General features: G+C 47.1%; 1 protein-coding gene across 1 annotated transcript; it reads left to right on the top strand.

The window, feature by feature from the left end:
- The first annotated feature begins 363 nt into the window (after positions 1 to 363).
- Positions 364 to 13,365, top strand: C2H8orf76 (chromosome 2 C8orf76 homolog). Its single transcript, XM_015856180.2, is given in 7 exon segments — positions 364 to 6,881; positions 6,883 to 7,015; positions 7,120 to 7,215; positions 8,602 to 8,745; positions 9,491 to 10,002; positions 11,794 to 11,926; positions 13,035 to 13,365. Coding segments are annotated over 7 exon segments (1,326 nt in total). The 5' UTR covers positions 364 to 6,780; the 3' UTR covers positions 13,242 to 13,365.
- Positions 13,366 to 13,994: the final 629 nt, after the last annotated feature.

Raw genomic sequence — 13,994 nt, 5'->3', positions numbered from 1 at the left:
ATTTTTGTTATTGTTTTGAGGCAAAGAGATGAACGGATGCTGCTGTAACATATTTCTAATATTGCCATTATTGCTTTCCGTAGCAATTACTGCTTTTATTTCAACAGATAAAGAAAAGAAAGCAGAGATAGATAGAAAAATCCCAAAAGAAGCTGGTAGAAGAAAGGATCACATGGGGACTTGTGAAAATAAACTTTGTACCAAAAAATCTGAAAACAGAAATAATGGAATAAATGTCTCCTTAGCGACCGTGTGCTTTTTTAAAAGGATGGGTGGAAATCGGCAACCGCGTTCACATGAAAACGTCACCATCTTAAAGCGTCTTCTTTCCCCGTCCACAAACACGAGTGTCAGCGATGCCTCAGGTGCGTTGGGGTTGGAGAAGTGTTCTGGCTGAGGAGCCAGCACGAGGTCAGCCCCACACGAGTCAGCACAGCAGTGTGGTGCTGGCTGTTCTGCCCCACCAGCAGGTCGGGGCTGTGCGCAGTGTTTTGCTCTGTGCTCACACTGAACGTACCTGGTGTTGCCTCCAGCAGCCGCCACCGCACCTCCCTGCTGAAGTCCCTGTCAGTTGGATGTCAGCTCAGGGCTGGTTTGAAATGTGTTCTCCTCCAAGGAGACTGGGTCTGAGCGTGTTCTGTTGAATGCTGCATCCCGCTGCCTTGCCGGTAGGACGAGTCACTAACAGCAGGAGCTGGCACCTTGCTCTCAGCCCAGTCCCTGTGTGAGAGTAAGGTGAAGTCAACAGACCTGTTCCTGTGCTGGAGTCTGAGTCAGTCCTTACAGTCACAGTCCTGGCTGAAGCTGTGACTTGCGCACAGGGCTGGAGGTGAGCGCTCGCCATTGGGACAGCTCAGTGCTGTTTACTCAGTTCAGTGAAAAAGTCAGGAGGGAAAATAAAAAAGAATGTTTGTTCTAGATTCCATCAGCTAAAGAGAGAGTTATGAAAAGCTTTGGGCTGTGTTTATTTAAACAGTTACCTTTTTGTTTACGGTGTTGTCAGTGACTCCAAAACACTGCAGCTCAGTCCCCACTTTGACAGGAGACCAGCTGGCCCTGTGGCTTGTTTCTCCTCTCCCAGCCTTCTCTTTCCAGCCCATTCCATCTTCCAGTTGTTCTCATAACAATACTGTCAACTGCTATTTTTAATAATTTGAATACCACTTTGTGCAATGCTTTGGTTTTCTCTCTGCACCAGAAAGTCCCTTCTGGAGTGATGTTAAATTGCTCCCCGTGGAGTTTGCTTTGCTTTGAAACACTGCTGGTGGTGGTCTTTGGGCTGTTTGACTCTGTTTTCCAACATTTTTTGTTGTTAAATGACTTGTTGCACTTCAAATATGCATGTTTCTACTGCAGTAATGTTGAACTATTAGCACTGTGGTGGTGTTTCCTTTCAGTCTCAGATAAAATATCCATCTGGTAGAAGAAGAAAAGGACAGGAAAAGGGAGATAAACTGGTTGGGTTATCTGGTTGATTTGGGTGAAAATCAGGGTTGGTGTTGGCAGTAACTGAGTGATTTTTGGTTTTCCTAAATGAAAACCAAACAGTAGAAAACACTTGCAAAGAAGTCCATCTTAAGGGACTAATGTGAATGAAGCCCTACAGAATAACCTCTAATAGTGGTGTGTTCTGAATCAGAAGAGGCGGTACAAATAATAATGCAGTTGTTATCTGCTCTCAAACCTTCAGTTCCTCCCCAGCAGCGCCCAGTGCTTGCAGGTGAAGTCCATCTGCCAGGGTTTCTGTGCAGGCATTGCCTCCAGCACGCACAGAGCACACACAGGGACACAGACTCACTGACACCGTGTGAGGGAAGTGCCTGGGCATTTTTCTTAGCAACACCACAAAGGCAGAAACTGCATCGCAGGTGTATGTTGTGTGTCGTTCTTTGCCCCAGATCCATTTCACTTCCTATGATCCGAAGAAGGATGTAATGGTGGGCAAAGTCCATTCTTGATTTCTGCATTTGGTTTGCATGTATTCATTTAGCGGCGCTTTCCCTCTGCTTTGCCTCGTGCTTTCTGCAGGCATCGATACTTGGACAAGGCAAGCGTGAAGCCATGCGAGCTAAATTTAATAGCAGTTTCCACTTGGTGCTTTCCAGCTGTGCAGAAGCAGCATGGGAAACAAGGCACTGGAGAAAGAGCTAGACGGGTTATTTCCATGTGGACACAGTTACCTCTCCATATGGACAAGGAGACGGGGACTGGAGAAGCCCCCAAGTACTCGAGGGCAATCCCAAAGCCCTGGATCTGTGTCTTTGATGTAGCTTTTTTTTCCTTCTTTTTCTTTTTTCCCCCCTAATTCTCTGAACTGTTTCTCAGTTCCTGCAGGACAGCAGTGTTGCAGGATGTCAGCTGAGTTTTAATGGTTGCTGTACAAACAGAGGTGCACAGCAGCCAGATGCGGATGCTTCAGTGACATCCTGGAGGAGATGCTACCCAGTGCTGTTCAGCCCTGCCCAGTCCCAAGGACCTCGTAGCTGTGAAGTTTTAACACACAGCCTGGTTTAATCAGGAGTAGCAATTAAGCAACAAGCATAACTGTTGCCAGGAGAAGTTAATGAGTTTTCAGAGGCAAAGTGATAAAACTGAAAAAGGAAATGTGCACAGAAGGAGGCATACGCATCTCTCTGCAGGTCTGGGGTTTGGTCCAGTTGAGCAGCAGGTCAGCAGTGCCTTTGTGATGGCTTCTGCGACAAGTTGGTATCTGCTGACTGTCAGGTCCAGCCTTAATGCTTACCACAGGTGGCTGAGCAAAGTGGCCCATCCGTGTGACTCCTGTCAGTTCAGGAAGTGTGCAGAGCTGCAAGGGAGGATCACTGCCTCAAGACTCTCCCAGGCATCTGATCACCTTTCTTTCCTAAAAGCTTTTTTCCTCTTTTCGGCAGCATTCTGGTCCAGCCCAAGGGTGTGCTCGTTCTGCTCAGCATTCGTCTTACAAGACATAAAATAGTTGTAAAGCCCATTAATAGCTGAACACATCTGTGCTTAGCGTGCCCTTTTGGCAATAACAACTTTATTGGGTTTTGTGAGACCTGAGGGGGAAGGATTATGGCCTGGTTAATATGGCTTACCAGCAGTTTGAAAGGCTGCGCTGTTAGAAGGTAGATAAGCAAATGAACTGTCTTTGCAGGATGCATCCTCTCTTATCTGTATTAAGATAAGGGAAATTTGGCTTCCGCCACCAAGCAGTTCTTATTACATTTTTATTTCTGTAATGCACAGCCCCTCATCTCCCCTTTCATTTTTGTTCTGTCTTTGTAGAACTGTGAGCTGACAGGATGACGTACACAGAAGAGGAATTCCATGGCCCACTTACCTGTACGCTCCTGCTCACACTGCTCTGGTTTCAGCATCTTGTCCTCTTGCAGACAGTGAGGGTGGGGTGTTGGAGCACTTTTTAGGGTGAGGAACCATTTCAGCTCCCTTGCCTTTCCTTAGTGCTCGCTTTACCTTCATCAAGGACAGATCTACACCTAGCAAATGAAACTTTGCCACATTTGGCTGTTTCTCAACCAGCTTGAGATAGACGGAAGTTCATTCTGTTTTTACCAGCACTTCTTTGAAGATGTACTGAGTTTGAGACAAGTATCATTTTTCTCTAACTTTGGTTGATGGCATCTGGAATCTTTGGCTCAAGGGTCAGCCTTTCACCGCCCTCCGTCTGACCACTTATTGCTTGAGAACGATTGCTCTTGAGGTCTGCAGTTGTATCTCAGGCTATTGTAGTAACATTTGCTAGTGTTCATCCAGGCTCGCAAGGACTTTAACTGCAGTTCTGCGTGTTGAGTCACTTTTTCTGTTAGTCTGTACCAGAGATAGCCTCAGCATGCCCTTAGCCATGAAGCGTTGTTTGTGTTACCCTCCTGTGCCAGTCATGGACAATATTCCCTTATGTTTGGCACCACGCAAAGAGGATGAAAGATGGTTTCTGCTGTAGAGATCTTGCAATCTCAATAAAAGGCAAAAGACAATAAGTGCAGGGAGAAAAGGACGCATCAAGACAATGTCAGCAAATAAAGAGCTTCTCTTCTCTTCATGAACGTGTTTAGAGAAGAGCCAATGTTATGACTGTCAAAAAAGAAAACTAATCTTTCCCCCAAGGTATGAATATTTCACAATGTCTGGAAGAACCCACTTGATGACTCAGGAGCCGCCCATCCTTTGAGGAACGCTCCCTGTGGGCCTGACTGCTCTCTTCACTGCAGACAGCACGCTTGCTCTGAGGAGAGAATGAGTCTGTTGCTTCCTTCCAAGGGCAGCTCCTTTCCAGTATGCTTTATTAAAACTGTAAACGATGTCAGAGCTGCATTATTCCTTAGCCGACGTGTGTGGGTAGTGCCTACCAAAACAGGGCCCTCATTACCAGCCAGGGTTTCTCGTTTCCACTGTGTGTGCCTGATGGTCTCTTGAAACCTCTGTGGTGTGTGTTCTCCTCCTGGAACAAGGCTGCGGCAAAGACCCATAGAGCCTATCACAATACAAACAATAACATCAGGAATTAAATAGGCACCAGTGGGGGGAATTCTTTTGAATTAATTTTGCCTCAGAGTAGACGGGGCCGGAGAAAGGTTGTCAGGATTCAAACGAGCTCTGTCTGCCACGCTGTGTTTTCTTTTCCTGGCTGGAAGGCTCAGGCCCTATGGCAGCAGAATGAATTCCTGCCTGTCCTTTGAGATGCCTTTACTGTCCAGGCTTCCTCTGGGCTCACCCTGATGGAAATGTGAAGCACACAGACTTGCCTCCTTGGTTCCATCGGTCTGGTTTTCATATGCGGAGCTGGTGCTTTAGGCTAGCAGTGCAGCATGACCTCGGCTGCCTTTAGGAAGATTCATCTCCGGCTTCTTTCTATCCCTGAAGCTGCCTACACACAGCAGCTGCAGCAGTGCGGGATCCCATAGGGCTCGTGTATCTCCGAGCCCCCTCAAAGCTGCTTCTTCCAGAGCTGTTGTTTTCTGCTGCATGAAGCCAAGGCTAACAGCACCATGGCAAATCATGCCACGCAAGCTCAGGCAAACAGCTTTACTTAAGTGAAGTGGGAATTTGTATTCTGGCAGCTATACTGATGACTTGGGGCTTGCAGGAGAAATTGAGCAAATCTCCAGTGCTGACAAGGCAGAGGAATTTCTTACAGTTGCACTTTTTTATATCTGTAACTAATACGCAAGGAGCCTTGTAAATGTCTGAGGGGAGCTGGGGGAAGGGGAGAGCCAGGGAAGGAAGAAAGAAGAACTGCGGTGTTATGCTGTGACTTATGACTCAAGCCGTGCAGTCAGCTGCTAGGCCCCCTGTGTGGTGCTCAGGAATTGTTTCCCTCCTATCATTGATTCACCAGACAAAGGCATTCTCTGCATTGCAACACAGAGCCTTTGTGGACCACGTTGGGATCCTCACAAGCAACGATGGCTGAAACCCTGAGCCCTGGAGGACTCTACAATCTAAGCTGGCAGCCAATGGGGCTGCTCTTGGATTTGCCCTCGGGAGCGCCTTGCAGTTTGTGTTCTACTTTGTGCTGGGGCCACGTTTCACTTTGATTCCTCATGATTCTTTTTCTGTGTTTTTTTGTTGTTTTTTTTCTTCCCACTTTTCAGTTTGTTCTTAGTCATCTTGCTGGATATTAGTGCTGTACTCAGACTGGTACACTGCACCATGACCAGCAGGCCTGCAGGAGTGGGAAAGGAGTGCGTGTGTCTGCTTCATGTGAGGAGCAGCGCAGATGCTGGATGACTACAGATCCATTTCTGTGTGCTCTGCGTGTCCTGCAGGAGCTCAGCACACCAGTCTGTGAGCAGAGGGAAGCTGGATAGCTTTGTGTGCATGCACAAGAAGCCCCAGCTGTGCTCCCCTGACACTTAAAGCAATCAAAAGCATCACATGGAGCAAACTCCTGATTCTCTCCAGACTCACCTGTTGAGCCATTTCCTATGTTCAAGAGCTCTTCTTTGCCAAATGGTCGGTTTAAAAGCAGAAGAAACCTCAATTTGTTCAAATCTACTTGCCAAAGTGTAGTTTCTACCCAGGGATTTATGCCAACTGATTATAGACTCGTTGGAATCATTAAGGTTAGAAAAGACCACTAAGATCATCCAGTGCAACTGGCTGGCTCATGGCCACTGTGCCCACTAAACCATGTCCCTGATGTCCTGATGCTACATCCAGCCATAGCTAGGCTGGTACGGAAGATATTCTGAGCATGTATCCATCACCACCACCGCTCCCATGCACACTGGCGTGCACAATGAGGAGGGCCATGAAGATCATCAGAGGGCTGGAGCACTTCTACAAAGGCAGGAGAAGGGAGCTGGGCTTGTCGAGTCTGGAGAAGGCTCCGGAGAGACCTTTTTGTGCCTTTCCAATGTTTAAAAGGAGCTTATAATCAGGAGAGAGATCGGCTTTTGACACGGGTACATAGTGACAGGACGAGGGGGAATGGTTTTAAACCAAATGAGTAGAAATTTAGGTTAGGGAGGAAGATTTTCACTGGCACAGCAGCCCATAGAGCTGTGGGAGCCCCATCCCTGGAGGAGCTCAGGGCCAGGCTGGATGGTCCCTGGGCAGCCTGAGCTGGTGGGGGGCAGCCCTGCCCATGGTGTGTGTGTGGGGGGGAGCTGTAACTGGGCTATCTTTGCAGTCCCAACGGTATGATACGGCGATACCCCGTTACACAGTGGACACACCTCGCTGACGAGCTGACAGCACCACAGCCCGGGATCGGCGATCACCCTGCGGAACCCGCCCACCCCGGCCCGCCTCAGCACGTCGCACCGCCCTCCCAAGATGGCCGCCGCCGCTCTAGCCCAATTCACCCTCAGCTCTCTGACCCCGTGTGCTCCCTCCCGGCTCCTCCCGGCCCGGCAGGGGTCGCGCTGCCGGCCTGCAGAGCCGCTCTAGGATGGAGATGGAGCTGCCGCTGGGCTGGGAGTTCGAGGAGGCCGTGTTCTCACAGAGCAGGGAGCGGGGCGCGGGCGGCGGGGCCGGGCCGCCATACAGCGCCAAGCGCTGCGAGCCCCGGGTGAGGAGCCGGGCTGGGGCCGCGGGGCTGGGGCTGAGGGAGCCCCCGGGAGCGCCTCGCAGTGCGGGGCTGCGGGGTTACACGTGGTTTGTTTGTGCCTGCAGTGGTTCTGCGCTGAGACCAGCAGCGAGGAGGACGCCGAAGTACTGACGGCACATAAGTTCCGGGCTGACCTGGCCTACAGGGAACGGCAGTTTGAGGTATTCTCGTGGTAGCTGGAGTGTAACTTAAGGGCCTGTGGTCTGCGTGAGTTTAGAGAATATAGATATACATGTGTGTGTGTGAACAATCTTAGAATATCCCGAGCTAGAAGGGACCCAGCGAGCATCGAGTCAACGCCCGGCTCCATCCCAGCACCGCCCCAAACTCTGTGTCTGAGTGCTCCCAGCTCTGCAGCTCAGCAGAAGGGTTGTTTTTCACTTGGAGCCAACTCATACCATAGCTGCACATCAGAGTGGTTCAGCAGTGGTCAGAGATGCTGCTGGCAATCATTGAAGTCCTGGTCAGCCACAGCTCAGGGTTTATCCACTCGCTGTCACCTCACTGGCTGCTCTTCGCCTTTCTCAGAGCTCCCCCTGGCTGTCAGGTTACAGCTGGCTGCAGTTGTCAGGCTCCTGAGGGTTGGCTTGTGCGCTGTTAGCTGTCCTGCCCCTCTGTTGTTCACTCACTGTGAAAGTGTTTGATGCCAGCCTAAGCTACTGGATGGGAAGTGGCAAGCAGAGCAGTGATCAAAGCCACACTCATTTTTAGGACAGAGCTGACTGCAGAATCTGCTTGGGATTTATAATGCCAAGTCTGCCAGGGTCATACCCCTTCATTACATTAGTAGGGCAAGCAGGAATATCTGCATTTTCATTTTGAGAGAGCTCTGCTCTCTTTTGGTCTTTTGGTCTGAGCTCTCACACAGCGAGGAAGGAATGAAGATTCCAGCCTTAGCATCACTGAATACTTAATGTAATGTATTTAAATGTTAATTGGAGTCTTGCTGAGTGCCCTGAGCATTAAGACACGGCATATTGCTCATTCTTGTCTTTTTCCTGAGCCCAATTAATATTTAATTATTTCATGCAAATTCAAACGACCTTGTGAGGAATTTATATTCCAGGAATGATGGAGACTCGCTTTCCTTAAGGTCTGCTCTGACCGGCTGCTTATTCAGATGGGCTGAGGGACAGACCTCCTTGTTCTCACCTCCTGTTTCACCGAGGAGTGCATGTGTTTGAAGTGAGGCCTTCCAAATTCAGGATGAGTGCTCTGAGTTAGCTGGGATAAAGGTGCCTTATTTCATGTTTGGCCTAGGCCTGTGGGTGAGCTCGTACAGTCCCTTCTGCATCAGGCCTGGTGTCGGGGAGAGGTGGAGAAATGCCCTGGGAATCCTGGAAGAGCTGAGGCATTAATTAGGATTGGGGCTGCTCTTCGCCATCTACGCTGGGGCCGCTCAGAGCTCGGCTCTTGGCCTGGCCTTTGTGTGCTGCTGGCAATAGGTGCTGACTGAGTTGGTATAAAGAAAAATTGATCTTGGAATTGCTTTTAAATGAAATTCTCTCACTGTTTTACTTGTCTTTTCTTTTTAATGATGCTACTAGAAAGCTCTGTGTGAATACTCAAACTGCTTACAGCGCTTACCTCCCGGTAACATTGCCATGAGGCGGGATGTCCAGGAGGGCCAGGCTCGCTGTTTGTCTCAACTAGGAAGGCACAAGGAAGCTCTGGATATTGCAGAAGGAATGGTAAATCACATCTTTTGAATGTAAAAAATACTGCCAGAAGTTCTTTTATACAGACCATTTTCTGCAAAAATAACGTGCATGTGTTTAATCCTTCAGGATGTTCAGTGCTCACGGTATTTGGTAAACAGAGGGTAACTGTCACTGCAGATATAATCACTCTTTAGAAATCAGAACACCCTGTACCACAATGAGTTCCCTGTGCAGGGAGCTGGTAGTCCTGGAAGGGACTAAATATCATGCTCTGCCAGGCAGAATTAATGTAATGTAATAGGAATTATAAGAAAGGGGATAAATGAATGCTTAAATCTTTCCACTATAAAAGCAACGGTTCAACACTTCCTTTTATTTCCATATACTTGCTGCCAAAGTGCCACCAAGAAGAGCATCTAACCACAAATGGAGTTTTTCCCATAAAAGAAGATGTCTGGAGGCTCTGAAATCTGCTAATTCACTGTGTATAAAAGGTGTTCATATTACAGAGAGGGGCAACTGTAGAACATAAGCAGTAATGCAGATAAGGAAACAAAAGTGTTCACTGGCTTCTTGTTTTTCAAACTGGGATGAGGCCACTGAAGGGAACACTGCCTGCTTGATCTTGAATGATCGATATCGTGTAGTATCATTTAAAATTAAGAGATTTTTTAGGGATATTTGCTTGTTATCACCCAGGGAGATGTTTCTTAGGCTCTGAAGGACAGTTCAGTTCTTCTGCTCCTGTTATAATCTTCTTTTCTTTTGTTTTCAGAGGAACGGTGCTACAAACACGGATCACTTAACGACTGTTCTCAACCTGCAGTTTGCCATTTATCGGGATCTGGAAAACATAGAAAAGAAGATGGTGTGTCTGCAGCAGCTGATCTGCTTACATCCCTTCAACCCTTGGTACTGGAAGTCACTTGCTGAAGCTTATATGGACCTTTTGCAGAGCTTGTCTCCATTACACATTCCAGAAGCAAACCTAAATCAGTCCGAAGAAGTTAGTGATGGTAGTTTTAAAATGTCAGCTGGAGGAGAGATTAATCTTCACCCTCACAGATCAGACTGCCAGAGGGAAGGCCCTCAGTCTGGCCCTGAAGCAGAAACAAGGAGTGAGAGCGCAGAAACCTGCAGCAGCAGCCAGGCTGTAACAGAAACACTCCGCACTTCAGACAGTGCTGGAAGGAAGGCTGAAGGGAAACAGGCAGCCTGCGAGTCCTGGGAGCCTGACATGGCAAAGGATGTTGGCGTAAAGGCATGTGCCTCATTTGTTAGAGCAAGGTAACAAAATACATCCTTGGATTAATCTGAGCTGCTCCCAGTCCAGAACAATTTTAATGATGTTATTCCCCATCCCTAATGTTTGCAGTTTCCACCTCTGATTTAAAGGTTTGTTCCAGCACTGGTAACACCAACCTAGAGAGAACCCTCTCGTACTTGGGATGTAAAAAGCGAAGCTCACCAGCATGGTGGCTGTGAATGGCTGCCATTTGGGTGGAAAGACAAAGCCGCTGCCACGTGCTGCTGAGAAGCAAAGCATTTTTTAAATGATCCTGTTATGCGATTCCTTGCAAATAATGATATACAAAAGGGTTTGTTCTCCTCCAAATACTCCTGTTAGAGCGTGGCTGTTCCTGCTTTGGTATTAAAGATGCAGCAGCTGAAGTCCCCCAAAGGGAAGCGAGCCCGTCTTCCTTCTGCGAGTGCCACCTGGCTTGTTTGCCTGGAGCCTCGTGCTTGAACAAAAATGTATTATTTTAATAATGCACCAATTTGCATAATGGATGAGGTTGAAAAATGAACTCCATGACAGCTGATTGACAGGGCTGCATTAAAGTGCTCTTTCCCTTTATTCCTTCTCTTCCTAAATTTTTTGTGCGCAACAAAAATCTCTGAAATATAATATTTCAAAGGGATAATTAGGAAATGTTTCTTGTTTAAGTAGTCCTGGTTTTTTTTTTTTTGTTTCCCATGCTTCTCAATAATGTGTCAGTCACTGAATGTCTTTAGTGAGGTTTTATGAACTTCTGAACATGTTTACAGAGAGCACCTCTGCAGGCAACGCTTGGGAAACATAAAGACAGTTTTTCTCTGTACTTTGAAAGCAAGTGACTTTATTTGCTGCCTGGGAGAAATTAACAGGTTGAGTACTGGTATCTAATATTAAGCTGTGTTCATATTAAAATAATCTGTGATTCTCATCTCACTGCTGAACCGTATGCACTGAAACAATGCAGGCAGCTCTGGGATTTCCTTGCTCGACTGCATGGTGGTGCTGTGCTTTGTATCCAGGCTGGATGTGGCTCTGGGCAGCCTGGTCTGGTGGCTGGTGACCCTGCACATATCAGGGGGGTTGAAACCAGGTGATCATTGTGGTCCTTTTCAACCCAGGCCATTCTGTGATTCTCTATCAGCATATGTGCTTCTCTGTGGTGAGCTTCCCATCGCAGAGTTACGTGTTGGCTTATCTGGTGCATTCAGCTCAGCTGGGTATAGCTGAGACGTGGGTGCTGCATGGGTAATTTGCACGTGGAAAAGGGATGTTAGTATTGCTTTATTCAGTAAATGAGGGTCTGTTTCAGAGCATTGTAAATAATCGACTCCTCGACTTCTGGGCCTCTGCCTTCAACTTAAGAGCAGTGAAAGGTCTTAGAAAATACTCCCACACTAACCTGTGTGAAGGTGATATTTGGTGCTTGTTGAAACAGAACCAATTTTCTCTCAGGTTGCAAAGGTGATCATTGCTGCATGCAGCAATGCACTGCTGTCTCCATAGGCCTTAATAAGGATGAGGGATACTTGATGTACCACTGCTAATGTTCAATTGTGTGGTGACTGCGTGTAGAGGCACCAGAAATACTTGGCGTTTCCTTATTCAGAAGTTTTTCTCTGTATTTCTTCAGTCATTGTGTGCACACAGAATGACCTTAATAGATCAATACAGATGTATTCAGTTTTCTCAAATGGAAAAAGTGAAGAAGAGCTGTTTTAAAGTATTATCTTGTAGTTGGTTTTAGTTGTTCTTGTGCCAGTTGTACCCTTTCTAACTGCTTTTTTTTTTTTTCATTCCAGGCTTTTACTTCAGCTTACTCAACTGCAACAGTCATCCTTTGCTCTCGAGAATAACATAAAATGTCAGAAAGAAATTGATGATAAAGTGGCACAGTTTGGTTTAAATGAAAACTCCTTGCTGCAGGTGACCAAGGTAAGGGAGTGTTCTCTGCATGTGTGTTCACACCACATAGGCAGCTCCACACCAGGTCCTGGTGGAGGTACGTGGGTTGGTTCATGCTTGCAGGACTGGGTGCCTGACGCTCCCCTGGGCTAATTAACCATACCAGGAAGCAAGGAACATTAGGCAGGGCGATGCCCTGGTACTGCATTATCTGGGACTGACTGCAATAGCTGCGTAGCGCTGGCTTATGTCATGCAGGTGTATCTCCATTCTTCTGAAATTCTCCTTGCAGGAATGCTCACGGTTGTTAGGTTTCTCGCTGGACTCGTATTTGCAGATGCATCATTGCTGTGCATTTCCTGGGAAGCAAGTTTTATCTCTGCCACTTTAGATGCCACAGAGTGAATCATAAGTATGAAATGCAAATGGAGACGACACTGAGGGCCACTGGATTATTCAAGTCTTCATTCTTTCAGCAAATTTTCAGAAAAAGCTCCTCTTACATTGTTTCTTTGTTCCGTTTGATGTACTGGGTTCTAACTTAAAAGAACCACAGAAGAGGAGAATCATATCGTGTGGCTTTATACATAGGGCTTAAACGTTTCTAGCATCTATGGAGCTCTATTTAAAAGAACAAAAGGAAGCCAGAAAATGTTGAAGTTTGCTGTCAGCATTGTCAGGTTTCAGTTGATAAAAGCCGAGTCCTTGCCGAGTTGGCAAGCGGTGCTGTGGGCTTTCATCCATGAGAGGGCAGCAGCGTGCAGACTATCCCAGGTTTCCAAAGTGCTGCTGACAAGGAGCTGCTTTCCTTGCTTCCCTTGGTCTGACACCCCCCACCTCGGTGGGAGATCGCTGCTGGTGCTCTTGGGGGTGGGTGCTGAACACAGAGCTGGCGGTGGGGCTTGTGCTGCTGTTCAGAGAGCAAAACACACCACGTACAGTTGTACCTGGGCATGTTTGGTGGGGGATGTGGAGCTGTGAAGTTTGGGGAAGTTTGGGCTCTCAGTTTTCCATATTTATGGCACAATGTTGCAGACAACTTGATTTGAAAGCGCCTCCTAGATGGCGGATGGTGCTTGTGACCTCTCATTAATGTCACATTACTTGTTTCCTATCTTTGTTCTTCCTCTGGTTGCAGGTGATGGGAGCAGATCTTGTACCAGAAAAACTAAAAGAGGAATTTCAGGGTGAGGTAAAATGCATAGGCTCTTCAGCACTGTCATCATTGGTAACCACAACGGCCTCAGAGTTTGAGATCAAATGGTTTGATATTCTCCGAGATGATTTACGCCACTTGGATGGGCAGTTCTCTCCAGATATACACATCCCACCTCTGGCAACGTAGGGCTGTTGCACTTACTGTCATGGCTTCAGAGGTTTATGGAATGATGCATGCAGAAAGTTCATGCTGTATTTTTTATGTTTCCTTATGGGATGTATTTCAAGAAAGTAAAGGTCTGCATTTGAAATCTTGGTGTCTCAAAGCTCTTTTGTCCACAGATTCTTTTATATTTGAAATAATAAGAGATCCAGTATGGAGTGTTCAGGGATAGCTGTCCATTGTATACCTCACGGTGTTCTTAAAGCACCAGTGGTTCTTTGGGGCCTATGGTGCTGCTCTTCCTTCCTGATGTCCAGTTAGAAAATGTCTTGGTTTCAAAATCTGTGTTGTTGCACTTGGAGCCACAGAATTAGCCGTTTTCTTAATTAAAAGTTGTAGTATTTCTTGATTAATTGACATCACAGTGATTTTCTTTTCGGAGCTAGATACATTTATGCTGTGAAGCTGTCAATAGCAATAACTTCTTGGTTTTGGGAAAGTATCTGAGTAGTGAATGTTTAACTTAGGAGTGGAAGGAGATTTCCTCCAGGCTGAATGTTTTTGCAGACACAGAACTCGCTATAGCCCGGCCCTTGGTGTGCTTACACATGGAAAGCCAAAGCTGTCAGGGCTGTTTATACATACTGAGGAGTGCTCAGTCAGAGCATGTCCTTTGTAAAACCCTGCAAGGAAGGAAGAACCTCTGCTGTGAAAATCAGCAGTGTTGTTCCCGCGTGGTACGGATCCTTATCTGTACTTTCAGTTCACAGTGACACC

The sequence above is a fragment of the Coturnix japonica genome, chromosome 2, assembly GCF_001577835.2.
Source record: "Coturnix japonica isolate 7356 chromosome 2, Coturnix japonica 2.1, whole genome shotgun sequence".
NCBI lineage: Eukaryota > Metazoa > Chordata > Aves > Galliformes > Phasianidae > Coturnix > Coturnix japonica.
Note: the sequence above shows the minus strand (reverse complement) of the source record. Positions and strands in the feature narration are given on the sequence as shown.